The sequence below is a fragment of the Entelurus aequoreus genome, linkage group LG11 (assembly GCF_033978785.1).
Source record: "Entelurus aequoreus isolate RoL-2023_Sb linkage group LG11, RoL_Eaeq_v1.1, whole genome shotgun sequence".
NCBI classification, from domain to species: Eukaryota; Metazoa; Chordata; class Actinopteri; order Syngnathiformes; family Syngnathidae; genus Entelurus; species Entelurus aequoreus.
Genome location: NC_084741.1, coordinates 71,252,975 through 71,277,978, shown reverse-complemented (window position 1 = coordinate 71,277,978; position 25,004 = coordinate 71,252,975). Strand labels below are relative to the sequence as shown.

At 39.8% G+C, this 25,004-nt stretch overlaps 1 protein-coding gene across 2 annotated transcripts in view; it reads left to right on the top strand.

Moving 5' to 3' along the window:
- The window catches only part of bcam (basal cell adhesion molecule (Lutheran blood group)), a 193,960-nt gene extending 170,114 nt beyond the window's left edge, over nucleotides 1-23,846 (top strand). Inside the window, exons 13-17 of one of the 2 annotated variants that reach the window (XM_062063945.1) lie at nucleotides 3,123-3,146; nucleotides 3,688-3,720; nucleotides 7,236-7,377; nucleotides 15,240-15,339; nucleotides 19,720-23,846. In XM_062063945.1, coding sequence (XP_061919929.1) covers nucleotides 3,123-3,146; nucleotides 3,688-3,720; nucleotides 7,236-7,377; nucleotides 15,240-15,339; nucleotides 19,720-19,722 — 302 coding nt within the window. In that variant the 3' untranslated portion in view covers nucleotides 19,723-23,846. The remainder of the gene's footprint in view (nucleotides 1-3,122; nucleotides 3,147-3,687; nucleotides 3,721-7,235; nucleotides 7,378-15,239; nucleotides 15,340-19,719) is intronic. The other variant, XM_062063946.1, reaches the window with a different exon arrangement.
- Nucleotides 23,847-25,004: the final 1,158 nt, after the last annotated feature.

Below are 25,004 nucleotides of genomic sequence, written 5' to 3'. Positions count from 1 at the left end.
TTCCGCACCATAAGCCGCACCTAAAAACCACAATTTTTCTCAAAAGCAGACAGTGCGGCTAATAACCCGGTGCGCCTTATATATGGATTAATATTCATATTTATTTTCATAAAGTTTAGGTCTCGCAACTACGGTAAACAGCCGCCATCTTTTTTCCCCGTAAAAGAGGAAGCGCTTCTTCTTCTACGGTAAGCAACCGCCCCCATAGAAGAGGAAGCGCTTCTTCTTCTACTGTAAGCAACCGCCAAGGTGAGCACCCGCCCCCGTAGAAGAAGAAGCGCGCGGATATTACCTTTCATTTCATTTTTGTGTTTCTGTAAATGTCCACAAAATGTCTCCTACTAAGAGACACGCGTACAAGGTTCCACTGACTTTTGATATTCATGTGAACCGCACTGTGGATACAACGGGAACACGTACGGTGAATATTCGCACCACAGGGAATGAGAAGTCGTCCTACTGTGGTTCTAGCTTGCCATGCTAACGGCCAGAAACTTCCACCCATGGTGATATTCAAAAGGAAGACCTTGCCAAAAGAGAACTTTCCAGCCGGCGTCATCATAAAAGCTATCTCGAAGGGATGGATGGATGAAGAAAAGATGAGCGAGTGGTTGATAGACGTTTACGCGAAGACACCGGGTGACTTTTTTCACGCAGCGCCGTTCCTGTTGATCTACGACTGCATGCGCGTCCACATCACAGATGGTGTCAAAAAACAAGTGAAGCACACCGAAGAAGAATAATTCGAGGGATTTCTGGATGAGTAATAACTTCAGAAAGTGAGCTTTAAATGTTTATTTTGTGTGTTGTGTGACACTAACGTATGAGCAACGTTGAGTTATTGATGTTGCTATTGCTCTGCACTATTTTGAGTGTTACTATTTTTGTGATTGCACATTTGTACATTACATTTTGGGAGTGAACAGAGTTGTTAGAACGCTGGTTTGTAATATGTTATTAAAGTTTGACTGACCTATCTGACTGTTTTGTTGACATTCCCTTTAGCGTAGCGTAGGTGCGGCTAATAGGTAAACAAAGTTTTGAAATATTCCGTTCATTAAACGTGCGGCTAATAACACGGGGCGCCTTATGGTGCGGAAAATACGGTACTTTATACACCCCTGCTACCACCAACCCCCCCTCCCCGTGCGTCGGTTAAAGTGGGCGGTGTTGGGGGGCCGTGGTTTGGTGGTAGCGGGGGGGTGTATATTGTAGCCTGGAAGAGTTAGGGCTGCAAGGTGTTCTGGGTATTTGTTCTGTTGTGTTTCGGTGCGGATGTTCTCCCGAAATGTGTTTGTCATTCTTCTTTGTTGTGGGTTCACAGTGTGGCGCATATTTGTAACAGTGTTAAAGTTGTTTATACGGTCACCCTCAGTGTGACCTGTATGGCTGTTGACCAAGTATGTCTTGCAGTCACTTACGTGTGTCTGCAGAAGCCTCATACAACATGTGACTGGGTCGGCACGCTGTTTGTATGGTGAAAAAGCGGACGCGACCACAGGTTGTAGAGGACGTTAAAGGCAGTACCATCACGGCACGCCCTTAATATTGTAAAAAAAAAAAAATCGGGACAAATTCAGGAGAATGGTTGCCCCGGGAGATTGTCGGGAGGGGAACTGAAATTCGGGAGTCTCCTGGAAAAATCGGGAGTGTTGGCAAGTATGTTGCTAGGGCGGGATAGCCATTCAAAGAAAGTGAATTCATTAAAAAGTGCATGTTAGATTTTTTAAAGAAATATTTATATATATAGACTCCTGATGTATATACCGGTAGTCATGAAAATAAAGAAAACGCATTGAATGTGAAGGTGTGTCCAAACTTAGGGCCTGTACTGTATATATCAGGGGTCACCAACGCGGTGCCCGCGGGCACCAGGTAGCCCGTAAGGATGATGAGTAGCCTGCCGGCCTGTTCTAAAAATAGCTCAAATAGCAGCACTTACCAGTGAGCTGCCTCTATTTTTTAAATTGTATTTATTTACTAGCAAGCTGGTCTCGCTTTGCCCGACATTTTTAATTCTAAGAGAGAAAAAACTCAAATAGAATTTGAAAATCCAAGAAAATACTTTAAAGACTTGGTCTTCACTTGTTTAAATAAATTCATTAATATTTTTACTTTGCTTCTTATAACTTTTAGAAAGACAATTTTAGAGAAAAAATACAACCTTAAAAATTATTTTAGGATTTTTAAACACATATACCTTTTTACCTTTTAAATTCCTTCCTCTTCTTTCCTGACAATTTAAATCAATGTTCAAGTAATTATTTATTTTTTTATTGTAAAGAATAATAGATACATTTTAATTTAATTCTTCATTTTAGCTTCTGTTTTTTCAACGAAGAATATTTGTGAAATATTTCTTCAAACTTATTATGATTAAAATTTAAAAAAATTATTCTGGCAAATCTAGAAAATCTGTAGAATCAAATTTGAATCTTATTTCAAAGTCTTTTGAATTTCTTTTAAAAATTTTGTTCTGAAAAATATAGAAGAAATAATGATTTGTCTTTGTTAGAAATATAGCTTGGTCCAATTTGTTGTATATTCTAACAAAGTGAAGATTGGATTTTAACCTATTTAAAACATGTCATCAAAATTCTAAAATTAATCTTAATCAGGAAAAATTACTAATGATGTTCCATAAATTTTTTTTTTTTTTTTTTCCAAAAGATTCAAATTAGCTAGTTTTTCTCTTCTTTTTTTCGGTTGAATTTTGAATTTTAAAGAGTCGAAATTGAAGATGAACTATGTTTCAAAATTTAATTGTCATTTTTTTCCGTGTTTACTCCTCTTTTAAACCGTTCAATTAAGTGTAAATATCATTAATTATTAATAATAACATAGAGTTAAAGGTAAATTGAGCAAATTGGCTATTTCTGGCAATTTATTTAAGTGTGTATCAAACTGGTAGCCCTTCGCATTAATCACTACCCAAGAAGTAGCTCTTGCTTTCAAAAAGGTTGGTGACCCCTGGTGTATATTTAGAATCACTAAAATTAGGTGACTTGAGTATTTTTGGGGCCTTTGTTTACACAAAACGGTACTAATTTCTATGGAGAAGAAGCTGCAATTGTCTCCTGCACCACCAACACGCTCCTCCTTTTGTTCTTCTCCCTTTGCAGCTTTTGACAACTCCGCCAACAGAGGTAGAGCCTTCTCCCTCCTCCTCCTCCTCCTCTCCCTCCTCCTTTCAGGACTCTTTGTTGTACAGACCCTGTCATTTTAGTACACCGACCCCCCCCACCCTCCCTCCTTCACCTGTCTCCTCCTTTCCACACCCCCTCCATCTCACACACACACACACACACACACACACACACGCACGCACGTTCCTCTGCCGCACTGTAATCTTGTACATTAGCCCTGTTGCTACCAAACACTGTGGATATTGTATATTGTTCTTCTTCTTCTTCTTTTCTCGTCACCTTTGTAATGATGTCTGTCCTCTATTTTGTGGATGCTACGACACGTTTTTTTGTTTTTTTTGTGGCCCTCAGGGGACAATAAAGGACTCTATTCTATTCTATCCCTTCCTTTCCATTCTGTGTGTCTCCTTTTGAACTCTTCCACTCGACTGCTTCTTCCTCGCTGCACGTTTCTCCTCTTTTAGGGTGTGATTGTGTGTAGGCTTTTGTGTTATGGTTTTTGCTAAGCTGCCCGACTGAGCTACTTTCTTTCTCTCAAAAGTGCTGCTCTCTGGAAACCCTGTGCTTAAGTCAGGTCTGTAGCCGCTAACCTCTCTGACACGCTGTTTGTCGTCATGTGTTTTTGTGTATTGCCGTCTCTGTGCGCACACAATGTTTGTGTTTTAAGAGCGCTGAAGTGTTTGTGTACGCACGCTTGTGTTACTGTCCTTGTGCCAACAGACGTCTTGCATAGAAATCCGTGAAAGTTTTGGACAATACGTGTTTATTAGTTAGGTACAGTGAGATTATATTGTTTTTGGTGGGGAATTTCACCTATCATTCACAATCCTGATGTGAGACAGGCACATATATGTTTGTCTTTTTTTTTATGCATTCTAACTTGTAAAGTTCGCAAAAGTCAACTAACACTGGAGCCAATGAGAGTTGCTATATTAAGCCTATAAGGCAGTCTAAAAAAAACATCCCAAAACCTCTATACACGCTGTAAGTATGTATGTAATGTAGGGCTGCAACAACTAGTCGATTAAAATTCATTATAAAAATAGTTGGCGATTAATTTAGTCATTGATTCGTTGGATCTATGCTATGCGCATGTGCAGAGGCATTTTTTTAATTTTTTAATTTTTAATTTTTTAATTTTTTATAAACTGCAACATGTACAAACAGCTGAGAAACAATAATCAAAATAAGTATGGTGCTAATATGCTGTTTTTTTTCAATAAAATACTGGAAAGGATAGAAATGTAGTTTGTCTCTTTTATCCGATTATTAATCGATTAATCGAAGTAATAATCGACAGATTAATCGATTATCAAATACATAGTTAGTTGCAGCCCTAATTAGGGATGATATTATCGGCCGATAAATGCGGTAAAATGTAATATCGGAAATTATCGGTATCGGTTTTTTTATTATCGGTATCGGTTTTTTTTTTGGTTTTTTTTATTAAATCAACATAAAAAACACAAGATACACTTACAATTAGTGTACCAACCCAAAAAACCTCCCTCCCCCCATTTCTTTCTGTTATCAATATTCTGGTTCCTACATTATATATCAATATATATCAATACAGTCTGCAAGGGATACAGTCCGTAAGCACACATGATTGTGCGTGCTGCTGGTCCACTAATAGTACTAACCTTTAACAGTTAATTTTACTCATTTTCATTAATTACTAGTTTCTATGTAACTGTTTTTATATTGTTGTACTTTCTTTTTTATTCAAGAAAATGTTTTTAATTTAGTTATCTTATTGTTATTATTTTTTTAAAAAGTACCTTATCTTCACCATACATGGTTGTCCAAATTAGGCATAATAATGTGTTAATTCCACGACTGCATATATCGGTTGATATCGGTATCGGTAATTAAAGAGTTGGACAATATCGGATATCGGCAAAAAGCATTATCGGACATCCCTAGCCCTAATGTAATGTAGTAACAGCCACATACATAATTTGTAAGGCTGAAAATATAAACATAACATAAGTATAACGTCCGTTGTGTATTGTACATAAATAATGTCTCGTGTAATTTACATAGATTAAATCATAAGTTTAGTGTCAATACATTCACACAATAAACTACAGATGTTAACGAATATAGAAACTAAACAACATCAAACGTTGCACACAATGAACAGCTCAACACAATTAAACCTAGGTGTAGCGTTATCGCCCTCTACTGGTCAAATGTATCCCTGTATGAATTAAACAAACTTTTTATTGCCAGAGTTACTCTCAGACAAAAAACAGCATAACCACGAATATAAAAGACATCACAAAATCAGCAATTTCAATACAAAACAAACTACCGTATTTTTCGGACTATAAGTCGCAGTTTTTTTCCTAGTTTGGCCGGGGGTGCGACTTATGTGTGAAATTATTAACACATTACCGTAAAATATCAAATAATATTATTTAGCTCATTCACGTAAGAGACTAGACGTATATCAGCAATCGTCACACACACACGTCAACCAATAAAAATTCGGCGGGGGCGGGTGATGGCAGAAGTGCATTGTGAAAAAAAAGATGCTACCTGCTACTTCCGTACCTAATGAAAATTGATCATTTCAACATAAAAACTGAGAAGGGCTGAGCAAAAATGGCACCGAAAAGGAAATTATATACTGCAGATTACAAGCTGGAAGTAGTGAAATATGCAGCAGAAAATAAATAAAATTTCCCCCAAATATGCGACTTATATATATATTTTTCCTTCTTTATTATGCATTTTCGGCCGGTGCGCCTTATACTCCGGAGCGACTTATACTCCGAAAAATACGGTAATTAGCAAACAGAGGCTAGTTTGATACAAAGGTTATTAATACTGCACATACTACACAGAAGGAGAGAATACAGTGAACTACTAAAATGTTTTTTTTTCTGCAAATTACAGTTAAAACACCCTCGAAAAAATTTACGCACATCTGCACAAAAAATGACTAAATATGGTAATATGCAAGCCAATATAAAAAAAGGTAGTACAGTCCTCCGTTCATACGAGAGAAATTGCCGTTATATGTATGTCAGGCCACTAGATGGCAATATAACGTTGTAAAGAAACACAATAAGCACGTAATTTTGGTTCTTATGCACAATGTGAATTATTTGTCAGTGTCGGATCGAGTTTACTAATTGACATATGTAATTAATAGTAAGTACTGTATACACAAAATAGCGCTTCACTCCACCATTCTCGTTGTCGTTAACGCGCACGCTATGGCAGGAAATTGACCTGTGAATTTTTTATTTTTTTTTAAACCTCTTAAGGCCCAAGCTGTTTGTTTACATGCTTTTTTATTTCTCTTTGCTATTTGGGCTTATTGGACCCTAATTAGAATAAAAACTAAGAATAATCTTTTGATATGATGAACTTAGTCCATAAGTACACAAACGTGTACTTCATGTTTAGTGACATGCTAATTCTTATTTTTACACCTTTTTTCCCCAAATTCCATTGTATGTTATACTCTTCTGACACCACCAGATGGCAGTATAAGTGTCCACATAAGCGGCCATAAGACCCCAATTCAGTAGTGTACACAATTTTGGAAATAAGAGCTAAAAGGTGCTGTCCACGCATGTGGCCACTAAGCCTTTAGAGGTTTTTAAAAACAGACTTCAGTCCGCGGAATGTTTGAACGCGTCACGCTGCACAAGTTCAGTAACACAAGTGTGGGCGGGGTCAAGGTGGAGGGTTTTGGATGATGTCATCGTTATGTCCTGGCTGGTCAGCAGCTTCATTGTTGTGTGAATATGCAGGCCCCGTTTATTTGGGTCCCATCACATTTCAGTCGTTTGCATTTGAGACTAACTTCACATCCCACTTCCTCTTTCCCCCCCGCCCCCACCTTCCCCCGTTTGGACCCATTCCCACCCCCCTCCCCCCCATCCTCCACATTGCTCCCCCTCCAAAATATTATCCTCCTCAACCCCATACGAATCATATTCCCATCCTTCTTCCGAAATCAATACAACCCATCTCCTCCAAATTCCCCTTCCACCCCTCCTCCATCGACCCCCCCTCCCATCATCCATTCATCCCTTCACACACCCAAACCCCGTCATTGCGGCGCCGCAGCCGACCAGCAGCAGGGCGGTTCCAGCGGGGTGGTGATAGCCGTGGTGGTGTGTGTGCTCCTGCTTCTGCTGCTCGTGGGCCTCATCTACTGCCTGAACAAGAAGAGCAAGCTGCCCTGCGGCAAGAAGGACAAGATGGAAGTGTGAGTGTCTGTCCATCTCTTTTGACGGAGTTATTTATATCTATGGGAAGTACGCGCTCATGGTAGAAATATCACATCCGGAAAATACAAAACCGGTGAAGTTGGCACGTTGTGTAAATGGTAAATAAAAACAGAATACAATGATTTGCTAATCCTTTTCAACCTATATTCAATTGAATAGACTGCAAAGACAAGACACTTAAAGGCCTACTGAAAGCCACTACTAGCGACCACGCATTCTGATAGTTTATATATCAATGATGAAATCTTAACATTGCAACACATGCCAATACGGCCGGGTTAACTTATAAAGTGACATTTTAAAATTCCCGGGAAATATCCGGCTGAAACGTCGCGGTATGATGACGTATGCGCGTGACGAAGTCCGAGTAACGGAAGTTATGGTACCCCGTAGAATCCTATACAAAAAGCTCTGTTTTCATTTCATAATTCCACAGTATTCTGGACATCTTTTGCAATTTTTTTAATGAACAATGAAGGCTGCAAAGAAGACAGTTGTAGGTGAGATCGGTGTATTAGCAGCGGACTACAGCAACACAACCACGAGGACTTTGTTGGAGCGCTAGCCGCGCTAGCCGCTGACTTCACCTTAACTTCCTACGTCTCCGGGCCGCCAAACGCATCGGGTGAAGTCCTTCGTCCTTCTGCCGATCGCTGGAACGCAGGTGAGCACGGGTGTTGATGAGCAAATGAGGGCTGGCTGGCGTAGGTGGAGAGCTAATGTTTTTAGCATAGCTCTGTGCAGTCCGGTTGCTAAGTTAGCTTCAATGGCGTCGTTAGCACAGCATTGTTAACCTTCGCCAGCCTGGAAAGCATTAACCGTGTATTTACATGTCCACGGTTTAATAGTATTGTTGATTTTCTATCTATACTTCCAGTCAGGGGTTTATTTCTTTTGTTTCTATATGCAGTTAAAGCAAGATGCTATCACGTTAGCTCGTAGCTAAAGCATTTCGCCGATGTATTGTCGTGGAGATAAAAGGCACTGAATGTCCATTTCGCGTTCTCGACTCTCATTTTCAAGAGGATATAGTATCCCAGGTGGTTTAAAATACAAATCTGTGATCTACAATAGAAAAAGGAGAGAGTGTGGAATCCAATGAGCCAGCTTGTACCTAAGTTACGGTCAGAGCGAAAAAAGATACGTCCATCGCTGCCTCTCAAGTCCTTCACTGTAACGTTCCTCATCCACGAATCTTTCATCCTCGCTCAAATTAATGGGGTAATCATCACTTTCTCGGTCCGAATCTCTCTCGCTCCATTGTAAACAACGGGGAATTGTGAGGAATACTAGCTCCTGTGACGTCACGCTACTTCCGCTACAGGCAAGGCTTTTTTTTATCAGCAAGCAAAAGTTGCGAACTTTATCGTCGATTTTCTCTACTAAATCCTTTCAGCAAAAATATGGCAATATCGCGAAATGATCAAGTATGACACATAGAATGGATCTGCTATTCCCGTTTGAATAAAAAAAAATCATTTCAGTAGGCCTTTAATGTTCCAACTGGAAAACCTTGTTATTTTTTGCAAATATTAACTCATTTGGATTGTATTCCCAAAAAAAGCTGGCACAAGTGGCAAAAAAAGACTGAGAAAGTTGAGGGATGCTCATCAAACACTTATTTGGAACATCCCACAGGTGAACAGGCTGATTGGGAACAGGTGGGTGCCATGATTGGGTATAAAAGGTTGCCACCTCGTCAGGTTATTTATTTAAAATATAGAATTAACAAATTCAGACTAGATATGTAGATCCGTCCATCCATCCATTTTATACCGCTTGTCCCTCTCGGGGGCGCCTGAGCCTATCCCAGCTGCACTCAGATAACACCGCCCAAATAATGATGCTTTGTTTTTACATTTAAAAAAAATAGTATTGGGGTTTTTTTTCCTCAGAAAATTGCCAACAAATGTAATGCTAGGTGGCCACAAAATACATTTAGATCAGGGGTCCTCAAACTTTTTGACTCAGGGGCCGCAATGGGTTAAAAAAATTTGGCCGGGGGCCAGGCTGTTTATATATATATATGTAGAAAATGGATTCGAAAAGACAGATTTAAAAAAAAAAAATTGTGTGTGTTTATATATATACGTACATATATATATCCGGCCCGTGGGAAATCCCAAGTTTAAAAAAAAATAAATACAAAAAATAGATATATATCTATTTTTATTTTTTATTTTTTTGTATTTATTTATTTTTAAAAAAAAAATATATATATATATATATATATATATATATATATATATATATATATATATATATATATATATATATATATATATATATATATTTATTTATTTATTTTTTCGTATTTATTAATTTATTTTTTTTAACTTGGGACTTCCTGCGGGACGGATTTTGGATGCTAGCGGCCCGGATGCGGGAGTTTGGGGACCCCTGATTTAAATAATCATGTGACCAGTCCTTACTCACTTTAATATGATGATAAATCTGTCAAGTTTTCTTTCACGTCAGAGTGTAAAAATTAGCAGACACACATGTAATTCGTAATAATTTGTATTATGGTTGTATTATTCTTAGTCCCTAAAGTGAATGTTAAGCCAAAAAAAGCTGGCGCAAGTTGCAAAAAAGACTGAGAAAGTTGAGGCATGCTCATCAAACACTTATTTGGAACAGGCTGATTGGGAACAGGTGGGTGCCATGATTGGGTATAAAAGCCGCTTCCATGAAATGCTCAGTCATTCACAAACAAGGATGAAACGAGGGGTCACCACTTTGTGAACAAATGCGTGAGCAAAACAGTTTAAGGACAACATTCCTCAACGAGCTATTGCAAGCAATTTAGGGATTTCACCATCTACGCTCCGTAATATCATCAAAAGGTTCAGAGAATCTGGCAATATCACTGCACGTAAGAGGCAAGGCCCGTGACCTTCAATCCCTCAGGCGACATCAGTGTGTAAAGGATATCACCACACGGGCTCAGGAACACCTCAGAAAACCACTGTCAGTATCTACAGTTTGTCGCTACATCTGTAAGTGCAAGTTAAAACTCTACTATGCAAAGAAAAAGCCATTTATCAACAACACCCACAAATGCCGCCAGCTTTGCTGGGCCCGAGCTCATCTAAGATGGACTGATGCAAAGTGGAAAAGTGTTCTGTGGTCTGACGAGTCCACATTTCAAATTGTTTTTGGAAACTGTGGACGTCGTGTACTCCGGACCAAAGAGGAAAAGAACCATCCGGATTGTTATAGGCGCAAAGTGTAAAAGCCAGCATGTGTGATGGTATGGGGGTGTATTAGTGTCCAAGACATGGGTAACTTACACATCTGTGAAGGCACCATTAACGCTGAAAGGTACATACAGGTTTTGGAGCAACGTATGTTGCCATCCAAGCAACTTTACCATGGACGCCCCTGCTTATTTCAGCAAAACAATGCCAAGCCACATTCTGCACGTGTTACAATACCGTGGCTTTGTAGTAAAAGAGTGCGGGTACTAGACTGGCCTGCCTGTAGTCCAGACCTGTCTCCCGTTGAAAATGTGTGGTGCATTATGAAGCCTAAAATACCACAACGGAGACCCCCGGACTGTTGAACAACTTAAGCTGTACATCAAGCAAGAATGGGAAACAATTCCACCTGAAAAGCTTCCGAAATGTGTCTCCTCAGTTCCCAAACGTTTACTGAGTGTTGTTAAAAGGAAAGGCCATGTAACACAGTGGTGAACATGCCCCTGTGCCAACTTTTTTGCAATGTGTTGCTGCCATTAAATTCTAAGTTAATGATTATTTGAAAAAAAAAAAAAAACTTTCTCAGTTGGAACATTAAATATCTTGTCTTTGAAGTCTATTCAATTGAATATAAATTGAAAAGGATTTGCAAATCATTGTATTCTGTTTTTATTTACGAATTACACATGCCAACTTCACTGCTTTTGGGTTTTTTACATGTGATTTTTTTAGTTTTTTATTTTGTAATACATTTGAACAATTTTAAACATTGTCATTATGGGGTATTGTCTCTAAAGTTTGGAGAGCAAAAGTGTCTTGAATTCCATTTTAGAAATAAGGCCGTAACATAACAAAATGTCGAAAAAGTGAAGTTCTATGAATACTTTCTGAATGCACTGCACAGTATTTGACCCCTTCTCAAAATGTTAAAAAAAAAAATATATATATATATATATATTCCCTACTTCAATGTTTAAGACCATCAAATAAATTGAAATGCACTGCACAGTATTTGCCGCCTTCTCAAAATGTTAAAAAAATATATATATATATTCCCTACTTCAATGTTTAAGACCATCAAATAAATTGAAATGCACTGCACAGTATTTGACCCCGTCTCAAAATGTTTTTTCTTTAAATAATATTCCCTACTTCAAAGTTTAAGACCATCAAATAAATTGAAATGTTAGACAAGGACAACCAACACAGAATATGCAGTTTTTAAATAATTAATTAATGTTTCTATCCAGGCCCTAGGATAGGATAGAATAGGATAGGTCTTTATCGTCATTGCACAAGTACAACAAAACTTTGTTTTCAGCACAAACCCGTTCAAGATTAGACAAACAAACAGTGTACAGGGTTATAGAACAGGAACACTGATGGGTCACCACAAGATGGGAAAAAGTTAAATACTGGGGAAGGATGAGTAAAAAAAATACAATCTAGACTGGGCTCCTAAGGGGGCCCAGTCTGGAGTGGGAAAAAACCTCCATAGCAAAGCACATATACATATTACAACGTACATCTCCAGATATCTAGCAACAGAGGGGAGGGAGTGGGGGGCCATGGTGGCAGGCCGCAGCTCTCAGGCGCTGACCATCCTTTCATCACCCCTATGGGATTTGCTACTGTATGTGAAAAGGTATTTGCTCCATTTGTTGACTCATGAATTAACTGTGGCTAATTAGTTTTGTTTTGTTTTTTAAATCTGATTCATTTTCACTGACCACACCCACAACTGATTACTTCCAGAGCTGTTCAATCAAGAAATCACTTGAATGTCTGACAAAATTAAGTCGGCCAAAATATTTTAAAAAGCCGCAACAAAACACCACGATCCAAAGAAATTCAAGAACAGATGGGAAATAAAGTATTTGACAATTATCAGTCTAGAAAGGGTTACACTGCCATATCTAAAGCTTCAAAAGTCCAGAGGACCACAGTTAGAGCCATTGTCCTCAAATGGAGAAAACATGCAACAGTGGTAAACCTTCCCAAATATTACCCCATCCAGAGGGTCACAAAAGACAACATCTAAAGAACTACGGGCCTCCCTAGCCTCACTTAAGCTCAGTGTTCATAGTTCAACCATAAAAAGTACATTGGGCAAAAATGTCCTCCATGGCAGAGTTCTAAGCCAAAAAAAAAGCCACTGCTGACCAAAAAGAACACAAAGGCTTGTCTTACTTTCTCAAAACACATCTGAATGATTACCAAGACTTTTGGGAGAACATTCTATGGACAGACGACACCAAACTTTGTTTTGCGTAAATGTAACACAGCATTTAAAAAAAAACATCATACCAACCATGCTCTTTACCAAAACATCCCGAAGTAGAATGTTCGGCCGTCAGTTTGTGACCTCAAGCTGAAGCGCACTTTGGCTCTGCGGTCGGACAACAATCCAAAACACATCCTGCTGGCTTAAAGCAGTGGTTCTCAAACTATTTTCACCAAGTACCACCTCGGGAAAAAAAAACGGCTCTGCAAGTACCACCATGATGACCAATATTGTTGGAGCCCATTAACAGATAAACAAGGGATGACTGTACATTGTAACTCTGCACTTGTTTACATGTTAGATGCCATGCATCACATAAACTGTGTAACATTAAGGGGTGGGACACAAACATCAGCAACACCCGGACAGCCATTTAGGGTACTGTGCTGACATTACGCCGGCATTTTACCAGCAACACCATGCTAGGTTAGAATATTCACTAAAGAAAAACTAAATCATTACATGTACAAACCCCATTTCCATATAAGTTGGGAAATGGTGTTAGATGTAAATATAAACAAAATACATTATTTGCAAATCATTTTCAAGCCATATTCAGTTGAATATGCTACAAAGACAACATATTTGATGTTCAAACTGATAAACTTTTTTTTTTTTTGCAAATAATAATTAACTTTAGAATTTGATGCCAGCAACACGTGACAAAGAAGTTGGGAAAGGTGGCAATAGATACTGATAAAGTTGAGGAATGCTCATCAAACACTTATTTGGAACATCCCACAGGTGGACAGGCAAATTGGGAACAGGTGGGTGCCATGATTGGGTATAAAAGTAGATTCCATGAAATGCTCAGTCATTCACAAACAAGGATGGGGCGAAGATCACCACTTTGTCAACAAATGCCTGAGCAAATTGTTGAACAGTTTAAGAAAAACCTTTCTCAACCAGCTATTGCAAGGAATTTAGGGATTTCACCATCTACGCTCCGTAATATAATTAAAAGGGTACAGGAGAAATCACTGCACGTAAGCAGCTAAGCCCGTGACCTTCCATCCCTCAGGCTGTACTGCATCAACAAGCGACATCAGTGTGTAAAGGATATCACCACATGGGCTCAGGAACACTTCAGAAACCCACTGTTAGTAACTACAGTTGGTCGCTACATCTGTAAGTGCAAGTTAAAACTCTCCTATGCAAGGCGAAAACCGTTTATCAACAACACCCAGAAACGCCGTCGGCTTCGCTGGGCCTGAGCTCATCTAAGATGGACTAATACAAAGTGGAAAAGTGTTCTGTGGTCTGACGAGTCCACATTTCAAATTGTTTTTGGAAACTGTGGACGTCGTGTCCTCCGGACCAAAGAGGAAAAGAAACATCCGGATTGTTATAGGCGCAACGTTGAAAAGCCAGCATCTGTGATGGTATGGGGGTGTATTAGTGCCCAAGACATGGGTAACTTACACATCTGTGAAGGCGCCATTAATGCTGAAAGGTACATACAGGTTTTGGATGTTGCCATCCAAGCAACGTTACCATGGACGCCCCTGCTTATTTCAGCAAGACAATGCCAAGCCGGGTGTTACATCAACGTGGCTTCATAGTAAAAGAGTGCGGGTACTAGACTGGCCTGCTTGTAGTCCAGCATTATGAAGCCTAAAATAGCAGAAGGGAGACCCCCGGACTGTTGAACAACTTTAGCTGTACATCAAGCAAGAATGGGAAAGAATTCCACCTGAGAAGCTTCAAAAATGTGTCTCCTCACTTCCCAAACGTTTACTGAGTGTTGTTAAAAGGAAAGGCCATGTAACACAGTGGTGAACATGCCCTTTCCCAACTACTTTGGCACGTGTTGCAGCCATGAAATTCTATGTTAATTATTACTTGAAAAAAAAAATTAAGTTTATGAGTTTGAACATCAAATATGTTGTCTTTGTAGCATATTCAACTGAATATGGCTTGAAAAGGATTTGCAATTCATTGTATTCCGTTTATATTTACATCCAACACAATTTCCCAACTCATATGGAAACGGGGTTTTTTTCAGCTCCCACGTCCGTAGCTGACTGACAGATAGATGGCAAAATTACTTTGTTTTAAGATGTGTAGCAAAGCCTGTCACTTTTCAACAAAGCTCTCTCGGTGAAGTGGTGGGAATATACACAGCTCAGGCTCATCTATCTCGCGGCGAATTAGATTTGAATCATGCCCGGGAGGAAAACGGGGACAGCTTGAAAAGCAAGCCTTTTCTTTCAAAAGCGGAGCAAATAATTGACAAAGATGATTGCTTTTTTTTTTTTTTTCCCCCTCACATTTACTGTTCATAAACAGGCTCTATTACTAGTAGAACGTGTGTAAAGACTGCTTTTAATTAGAGTGTGTGTTGCTCCCCCTGCAGGGCCAGTGGAGAAGTGAACAATGACATTGTTGTGGAGATGAAGACCGACAAGGCCAATGAAGAAGCCGGGCTCCTCAACAAGAGGCCACCCTCGGAACAGGTGAGCATACGAGCTTGTTTTAGGGTACGTTCCCTACGGCAGTGTTTTTCAACCTTTTTTTGAGCCGAGGCACATTTTTTGCGTTGTAAAAATCCGGAAGCACACCACCAGCAGAAATCCTAAACTCAGTTGACAGCTAAAAGTCATTGTCGCAATTGTTGGATGGTTGACTTTAAACCATAACCAAACATGCATCACTATAGCTCTTGTCTCAAAGTAGGTGTACTGTCACCACCACTGTCACACTTATTTTGACTTTTTTGCGGTTTTCCTGTGTGTAGTTCTTGTCTTGCGCTCCTATTTCGGTGGCTTTTTCTCTTTTTTGGGTATTTTCCTCTAGCAGTTTCATGTCTTCCTTTGAGCGATATTTCCCGCATCTACTTTGTTTTAGCATTGATTGATTGAGACTTTTATTAGTAGGTTGCACAGTGAAGTACATATTCCGTACAATTGACCACTAAATGGTAACACCCGAATAAGTTTTTCAACTTGTTTAAGTCATTAAGGAAATTAAATGAGCTCGAATATACCTACAAACAAGGCATAATGATGCAATATGTACATACAGCTAGCCTAAATAGCATGTTAGCATCGATTAGATTTTTGTCATGCACTGACCAAATGTACCTGATTAATACTCCAACAGGTCAATAATATCAACAAAGCTCACCTTTGTGCATTCACGCACAGCATAAAACGTTTGGTGGACAAAATGAGACAAAGAAGAAGTGGCACGTCTTTCTGTGGCAGCATCGGAAAAAGTTGTATGAGATCAAGGATTGCTGAAATTTTGTAGGACAAAAGTGAAGCATGTTTAATATAAACAGTGGGATTTCTAACATTTAGGAAGGTTTGTGTCTTGATTGATTGATTGAGACTTTTATTAGTAGGTTGCACACTGAAGTACATATTCCGTACAATTGACCACTAAATGGTAACACCCCAATAAGTTTTTCAACTTGTTTAAGTCGGGGTCCACTTAAATTGATTCATGATACAGATATATACTATCATATATACTATCATCATAATACAGTCATCACACAAGATAATCACATTGAATTATTTACATTATTTACAATCAGGGGGGGGGGGGTATGGACATCAAGTAGTGGACATAGAGAGAGAGAGAGAGAGAGAGAGAGAGAGAGAGAGATCAGAAGGCATAAGAAAAAGAAAAAGTATCTGCATTTGATTGTTTACATTTGATTATTAGCAATCTGGGGAGGGTGTTAGTTTAGGGTTGTAGCTGCCTGGAGGTGAACTTTTATTGCGGTTTTGAAGGAGGATAGAGATGCCCTTTCTTTTACACCTGTTGGGAGCGCATTCCACATTGATGTGGCATAGAAAGAGAATGAGTTAAGACCTTTGTTAGTTCGGAATCTGGGTTTAACGTGGTTAGTGGAGCACCCCCTGGTGTTGTGGTCAAGAATATTTCAGCTGTTTTTATCCTTCTTTGTGGAGACATTGTTGATTGTCATGTCATGTTCGGATGTACATTGTGGACGCCGTCTTTGCTCCGCAGTAAGTCTTTGCTGTCGTCCAGCATTCTGTTTTTGTTTACTCTGTAGCCAGTTCAGTTTTAATTTTGTTCTGCATAGCCTTCCCTAAGCTTCAATGCCTTTCTTTAAGGGCACTCACCTTTTGTTTATTTTTGGTTTTAGCATCAGACACCTTTTTACCTGCATTTACAAAGCAATTAGCCACCGGCTGCCACCTACTGATATGGAAGAGTATTACACGATTACTCTGCCGAGCTCTAGACAGCACAGACACTCAACAACAACACCTCATTTGTTGACTATAATTACTGGTTTGCAAAAAATGTTTTCAACCCAAATATGTGAAATTAGATAATCTTCCACGGCACACCAGACTGTATCTCACGGCACACCGGTTGAAAAACACGGCCCTACGGTACGGAACTCAAATTTAAAAAAATATAGTTTGTGTTTTTACACTGGCTTTGATGATTTATGATGTGACATGACTCAAAATGCTGTCTGCTGGGTGGAGAATGTGGTTATTTTTTGTGATTACCAGCTCAGATCTTACAAAAAGCTTCTAGAATGTACTTTTAACAACAGCAGAACAGAGGCCCCGTCTACTCTGCACACTAATTCTGATTGTTTTGCTCTCAAGGGAAACAGATAAAAACAAAATGTGCCAGTCTAAACGCTCCAAAGTGCTTCCAATCTGATCTTTTATGCGTCAGATTCAGGCCACATCAGGAGGTGGTCCAAAAATCCGATTGGAATCTGATCTTTTCAAATGTGACTTCAGTCTAAACCAGGGGTCTCAGACCGTGGGACGTTATTTTGCGGCCCGCACCTTAATATGAAAATGTTATGTTAGTGCGGCCCGCGAGTTTAAATGAATGGCGCTTGACAGCGTCATACTTGCCAACCCTCCCGATTTTTCCGGGAGACTCCCAAATTTCAGGGCAACCGTTCTCTCGAATGTCTGCCGATTTTACCCCCAAACAACAATATTAAGGGCGTGCCGTGATGGCACTGCCTTTAGCGCCCTCCACATCCTGTACAAACAGCGTGCCAGCTCGGTCACGCGATGTATGAGGCTTCTGCAGACACACGTAAGTGACTGCAAGACATACTTGATCAACAGCCATACCGGTCACACTGAGGGTGGCCGTATAAACAACTATAACGGTGTTACAAATATGCGCCACACTGTGAACCCACACCAAACAAGAATGACAAACACATTTCGGGAGAACATCGGCACCGTAACACAACATAAACACAACAGAACAAATACCCAGAATCCCATGCAGCACTAACTCTTCGGGGCTGCAATATACACCCCCCCCCACCCCCCCCCCCCCACCCCCCCTCTGTGCGTCGGTCTACCAACCGAGCTATACCGCCCCGCAGATGAACGTTTTCGGTAGATGCAATTTACACGAGATTAAGAAGTATTTGAAAACATCATTTTTCATAATGATGTTTTCAAATACTTCTTAATCTCGTGTAAATTGCAAGTTTGCCCAACCAGTCTACATGTGCTTTGTGGACTTGGAGACGGCATTCGATCGTGTCCCTCGGGAAGTCCTGTGGGGAGTGCTCAGAGAGTATGGGGTAACGGACTGTCTGATTGTGGCGGTCCGCTCCCTGTACGATCAGTGCCAGAGCTTGGTCCGCATTGCCGGTAGTAAGTCGGACACGTTTCCAGTGAGGGTTGGCTTTGTCACCCATTCTGTTCAGAACTTTTAGGGACAGAATTTCTAGGCGCAGTCAAGGCGTTGAGGGGATCTGGTTTGGTGCAGATGACGTGGTCCTGATGGCTTCATCTGGCCAGGATCTTCAGCTCTCACTGGATCCGTTCGCAGCCGAGTGTGATGCGACTGGGATGAGAATCAGCACCTCCAAGTCCGAGTCCATGGTTCTGGCCCGGAAAAGGGTGGAGTGCCATCTCTGGGTTGGGGAGGAGACCCTGCCTTAAGTGGAGGAGTTCATGTACTTCGGAGTCTTGTGCAGAAGAGTGGATGGTGAGATCGACAGGCGGATCGGTGCGGCGTCTTCAGTAATGCGGACGCTGTATCGATCCGTTGTGGTGAAGAAGGAGCTGAGCCGGAAGGCAAAGCTCTCAATTTATCAGTCGATCTACGTTCCCATCCTCACCTATGGTCATGAGCTTTGGGTTATGACCGAAAGGACAAGATCACGGGTACAAGCGGCCGAAATGGGTTTCCTCCGCCGGGTGGCGGGGCTCTCCCTTAGAGATAGGGTGAGAAGCTCAGTCATCCGGGGGGAGATCAAAGTAAAGCCGCTACTCCTCCACATGGAGAGGAGCCAGATGAGGTGGTTCGGGCATCTGGTCAGGGAGCCACCCGAACGCCTCCCTAGGGAGGTGTTTAGGGCACGTCCGACCACGGGGAAGACCCAGGACACGTTGGGTAGACTATGTCTCCCGGCTGGCCTGGGAACGCCTCGGGATCCCCCAGGAAGAGCTGGAATAGAGAGAGGGGAGTCTGGGCTTCCCTGCTTAGGCTGCTGCCCCCGCGACTTGACCTCGGATAAGCGGAAGAAGATGGATGGATTTTTCATCATTCTTTCTCGTTACTCTCAGAACCAGCCTCTATTAACGTGGTGTAAACGTCACGGCAGTATAATACTTAAGATGTCAGTCAGCCGTCACTCAAAGAGATTGCCTCCGAAAAAAGTGGTCCCTGCACCTAAGACCCCTGGTGGAAATGTGCGGCGGGGCCTTTGTGATTGACAGAGAAGTGACACACACACACACACACACACACACACACACACACCTCCTTAGGAAAGGCACAAATGAAAGTCCATCAGCATGCTGCTGACACTTTGAATGTTGACGCTGTGTCCTTTTCCATGTGCTTCTCTCCTGCAGTGATGAAAGAAGACAGACGGACGGGATGATTATCTGGAAGGAGGTGGGGGAACATGTGCAGCTGGCTTTGATTCAGGGGACTTCGGGGTGCTTGTTTAAAACCCCTGAAAAGACGCCTTTAGAGAGCACACGTGTGACGTCACTCATCATCAACCAATCACACCTTTGGGGTGACTCCCTGGCAGAGGAATGCGGTCACACACCTACCAAAAAAAATAATAATAGCAAAAAAAAGCAGTACTTTTTTCTAATCTACCCCAAACACAAGTTCAGTCTGCTACTACGGTGTGTCCTGCAGGGCTTCTGCCTGGCGAGTCTGCACTTGAATCATCTCTTTGGGGACAAATCATGGTTTGTTTGTTTTTTCTCACAAATTTTCAACTCACCACTCTGGGCTTCTGAAAAATGACTTCTTCGTCAGCCGCGTTCGATCGCATCACAAAGTGAAAATGGACAAAAGTACCGGGTCAGCCGCAGGTAGATGATGAAAACTTAACCCTACCCTGCTTTAAAGGCCGTTTTGGGAGTTTTGGGTGGAGTTACTTCACACTAGGGCTGGGCGATACGGCCTTTTATTAATATCTGGATATTTTTAGGCCATGTCACGATACACTATATATATCGCGATATTTTGCCTTAGCCTTAAATGAACACTTGATGCATATAATCACAGCAGTATGATGATTCTATGTGTCTACATTAAAACATTCTTCATACTGCATTAATATATGCTACTTTTAAACTTTCATGCAGAGAGGGAAATCACAACTAAGTCAATTTAGCAAAACTGCATTTATTAAACAGTTATTCATTTTTTATTTAGCCTTTATTTAACCAGGTAAAAATTAGGGATGTCCGATAATATGCGTTAAAATGTAATATCGGAAATTATCGGTATCCGTTTTTTTATTATCTGTATCGTTTTGTTTTTTTTTGGTTTTTTTAAATCAACATAAAAAACACAAGATACACTTACAATTAGTGCACCAACCCAAAAAACCTCCCTCCCCCCATTTCTTTCTGTTATCAATATTCTGGTTCCTACATTATATATCAATACAGTCTGCAAGGGATACAGTCCGTAAGCACACATGATTGTGCGTGCTGCTGCTCCACTAATAGTACTGACCTTTAACAGTTCATTTTACTAATTTTCATTCATTACTAGTTTCTATGTAACTGTTTTTATATTGTTTTACTTTCTTTTTTATTCAAGAAAATGTTTTTAATTTAGTTATCTTATTTTATAATTTTTAAAAGTACCTTATCTTCACCATACCTGGTTGTCCAAATTAGGCATAATAATGTGTTAATTCCACGACTGCGTATATCGGTTGATATCGGTATCGGTTGATATCGGTATCGGTAATTAAAGAGTTGGACAATATCGGAATATCGGCAAAAAGCCATTATCGGACATCCCTAGTAAAAATCCCATTGAGATCAAGGATCTCTTTTCCACGGGAGACCGGGCCAAGAGGGCAGCAGCAAGGTTACATTAAAAAACAGTAAACAACACATAAAACATCACATTTACAACATAAATAAATTAAGCAGTGGCACAAACATTCATGTCATTTCAAAACAGAAAGTGCAAGATTGTCAGAGACATTTTAAAACAAGCTATTAGTGCACTTTTGTGCATGATGTCACTAGTGCAGGGGTCGGCAACCCAAAATGTTGGACCAAAAATACAAAAACAAATCTGTCTGGAGCCGCAACAAATTAAAAGCCATATTACATACAGATAGTGTGTCATGAGATATAAATGTAATTAAGAGGACTTAAAGGAAACTAAATGAGCTCAAATATAGCTACAAATGAGTCATAATGATGCAATATGTACATATAGCTAGCCTAAATAGCATGTTAGCATCGATTAGCTTGCAGTCATGCAGTGACCAAATATGTCTGATTAGCACTCCACACAAGTCAATAACATCAACAAAACGGAGAAAGTTATACATGTTAACAAACTACGGTGAGTTCAAGGACCGCCAAAATTAGTAGGACAAAACGGCGCTCGCCAAATACTGGAATCAGTGAAGCATGTTTAATACAAACAGTGTGCTTTATAACAATTAGGGAGGTTTGTGTCATGTTTGTCCTCCTACAGAAACCATATTAACACAAAAAAGTCTAATGCCCGCTGCTAAAAGCAACTGCGTGAGAACGTTTACTCGAATATCACGATGTAGTCATTTTCTATATCGCACAGAGACAAACCCGCGATATATCGAGTATATCCCATACATCGCCCAGCCCTACTCCACACCAAACTTCCTCCAACATAGATTTGTTCATAATGGCATTAGAAAGATGACAGTTTTTTTTCTAAGACTTTTCTTGGTAGATGAATAAATGGATGCAGGGGTTTGTCCCAATACTTTTGTCCAGGCTATAATTATTATTGTATGTGGCAATCCAAAAAAAAATTAATTTTTTAACGCATTTTGGCCCCCGCCCCACAACTTGGGGCACCCACAGTCCATACCATTCATTACCCAGGGCGGCTTAAGGATGCCAGGGCTAATATTATTGTTAGTTTAAAGTGCTAACCTTTTTTAGCTAATTTTTTTTCCCCTCTAATTCCCCAGCCATACATCTTACAGTCATATAACATGCTAACTACTATCAAAACTCACGTTAGCCTGCAAGGATGCTAATGTTAGCATGCTTACTTTTTTAAGATAATTTTGCAACCGCTTACCCCACAACCATACACCTTAAGAGTCATATAACATGCTAACTATTATCAAAACTCACGTTAGCTTGCAAGGATGCTAACGTTAGCATGCTAACTTTTTTAAGATAGTTTTGCAACAGCTTACCCCACAGCCATACACCTTAAGAGTCATATAACATGCTAACTGTTATCAAAACTCACGTTAGCTTGCAAGGATGCTAACGTTAGCATACTAACTTTTTTAAGATAGTTTTGCAACCGCTTACCCCACAGCCATACACCTTAGAGTCATATAACATGCTAACTATTATCAAAACTCACGTTAGCTTGCAAGGATGCTAACATTAGCATGCTAACTTTTTTAAGATAGTTTTGCAACCGCTTACCCCACAGCCATACACCTTAAGAGTCATATAACATGCTAACTATTATCAAAACTCACGTTAGCTTGCAAGGATGCTAACGTTAGCATGCTAACTTTTTTAAGATAGTTTTGCAACCGTTTACCCCACAGCCATGAGAGTCATATAACATGTTAACTATTATCAAAACTCACGTTAGCTTGCAAGGATGCTAACGTTAGCATGCTAGTTTTTTGAGATAGTTTTGCAACCGTTTACACCAGAGTCATATAACTTGGTATGTGACACTCGGTAACTGTTAGCATGCAAACGATAGCATGCTAACTTTTTCATCTTTTCTTATTTTTTTCTATTTCCGCAGCCATACACCTTAGAGTCGTATAACTTGGTGTACGAAACATGCTAACTGTTATCAAGCTAAGGTTAGCACGCATGCTAAATGTTAGCAATTTTACTTCCGCTGGGATTTTTGTCTGGCCGTACTTTTAAAGATCCGAGAGTTTTAGGTGTAGCTGTACAAAATGAGCTAGCATGCTAACGTTTAGCACATGTGCAAACGTTAGCACGATAACAGTTAGGGACAAGCGGTAGGAAATGGATGGATGGATGGAAGTGTAGGTGTGCTCACTAGTTTCAAATATATACAGCCAACATCTCAGAGATGATTAAACAAATAGTCGTACTTTACCCATCCCCATCCATTTTCTACCGCTTGTCCCTTTCGGGGGGGGGGGGGGTGCTGGAGTCTATCTCAGCTTTACCATCAATATTAAAAAAAAATGTTTTCCCTTTTTATTGTGGCCTTAAACCGCCTCGTTCACGTTCTCATGTTTAAATTTTAAATGAGATGTTTTGCATATCCCGCAACCAATACATTTTTTCTAAACAACCCTTGTCATTGAGTCAGCTGTGTAATCACGTCAAACTTTTTTTTTAATAATTTAAGAAAAAAACAGCATACTCTTTTTTTTTTTTTTTTTTTTTTTTTTTTTTTTTTTTAAGAGATGCAAATTATTTGAGTATGTCCACTTTATGTCCTATTTTCCTTTACAGAAGTCCAAAACTTGTAGCGCTCTAAAAAGGTGTGTTCACACTTACCTCATGCTTTAAGAAAAAAAGAGCATACTCTTTTTTTTTTTTCTTTTTTTTTTTAAATTTTTTTTTTTAATTTTTATTTTTTTTTATTTTTTATTTTTTATAGATGCAAATTATTTGAGTATGTCCACTTTATGTCCTATTTTCCTTTACAGAAGTCCAAAATTTGTAGCGCTCTAAAAAGGTGTGTTCACACTTACCTCATGCCCAATCCAAGTCCTTACTTTGTGCATAAGTTCTTTACTTTGGTCCCATGGCAAAATTTCGCTTAGCAAACCGCACCAAAGTTGTGCACCAAATATGTATTTGTTGCATTTATGTACCAAACCACAAGTGAGAACGCCGTCAGCTGCAAGGTAGCTCTAATGCAGACCTGGGCAAAATAAGGAGAGTGGGTGTGACGTTCATATGCTGTCAATATTCAGTGTTTTATCCTTCATAGTTAATATCGTAAATCACACATTCTTTGTTTTCATGTACAGTACAGGCCAAAAAATATGGACACACCTCATTTAATGCGTTTTCTTTATTTTCATGACTATTTACATTGTAGATTGTCACTGAAGGCATCAAAATTATGAATGAACACACTTTAAAAAAAAAAGGTGAAATAACTGAAAACATGTTTTGTATTCTACTTTCTTCAAAATAGCCACCCTTTGCTCTGATTACTTCTACTCTTGGCATTCTCTCGATGAGCTTCAAGAGGTCGTCACCTGAAATGGTTTTCACTACACAGGTGTGCTTGAAGCTCATCGAGAGAACGCCGGGTGGCTATTTTGAAGAAACTAGAACAGGGGTGTCCAAACTTTTTCCACTGAGGGCCGCAACACTGAAAAATCAAAGCAAGCGGGGGCCATTTTGATATTTTTTATTTTAAAAACCAATACAATATATGTATAAAAAAGATACATTTAGGCCTCCACTCAGGCTTGATTCCGGGGACCCCAAAAGGTTTTGGTCAAAAAAAATATTACAAATGTGTCATTATTTAGTATTATTATTGTTATTATTATTCAAGGTGTAAATCTCTAGATCAGGGGTCCCCAAACTTTTTGACTCGGGGGGCCGCATTGGGTTAAAAAAATGTGTCCGGGGGCCAGGCTGTGTATATATATATATATGTATACATATATATGTAT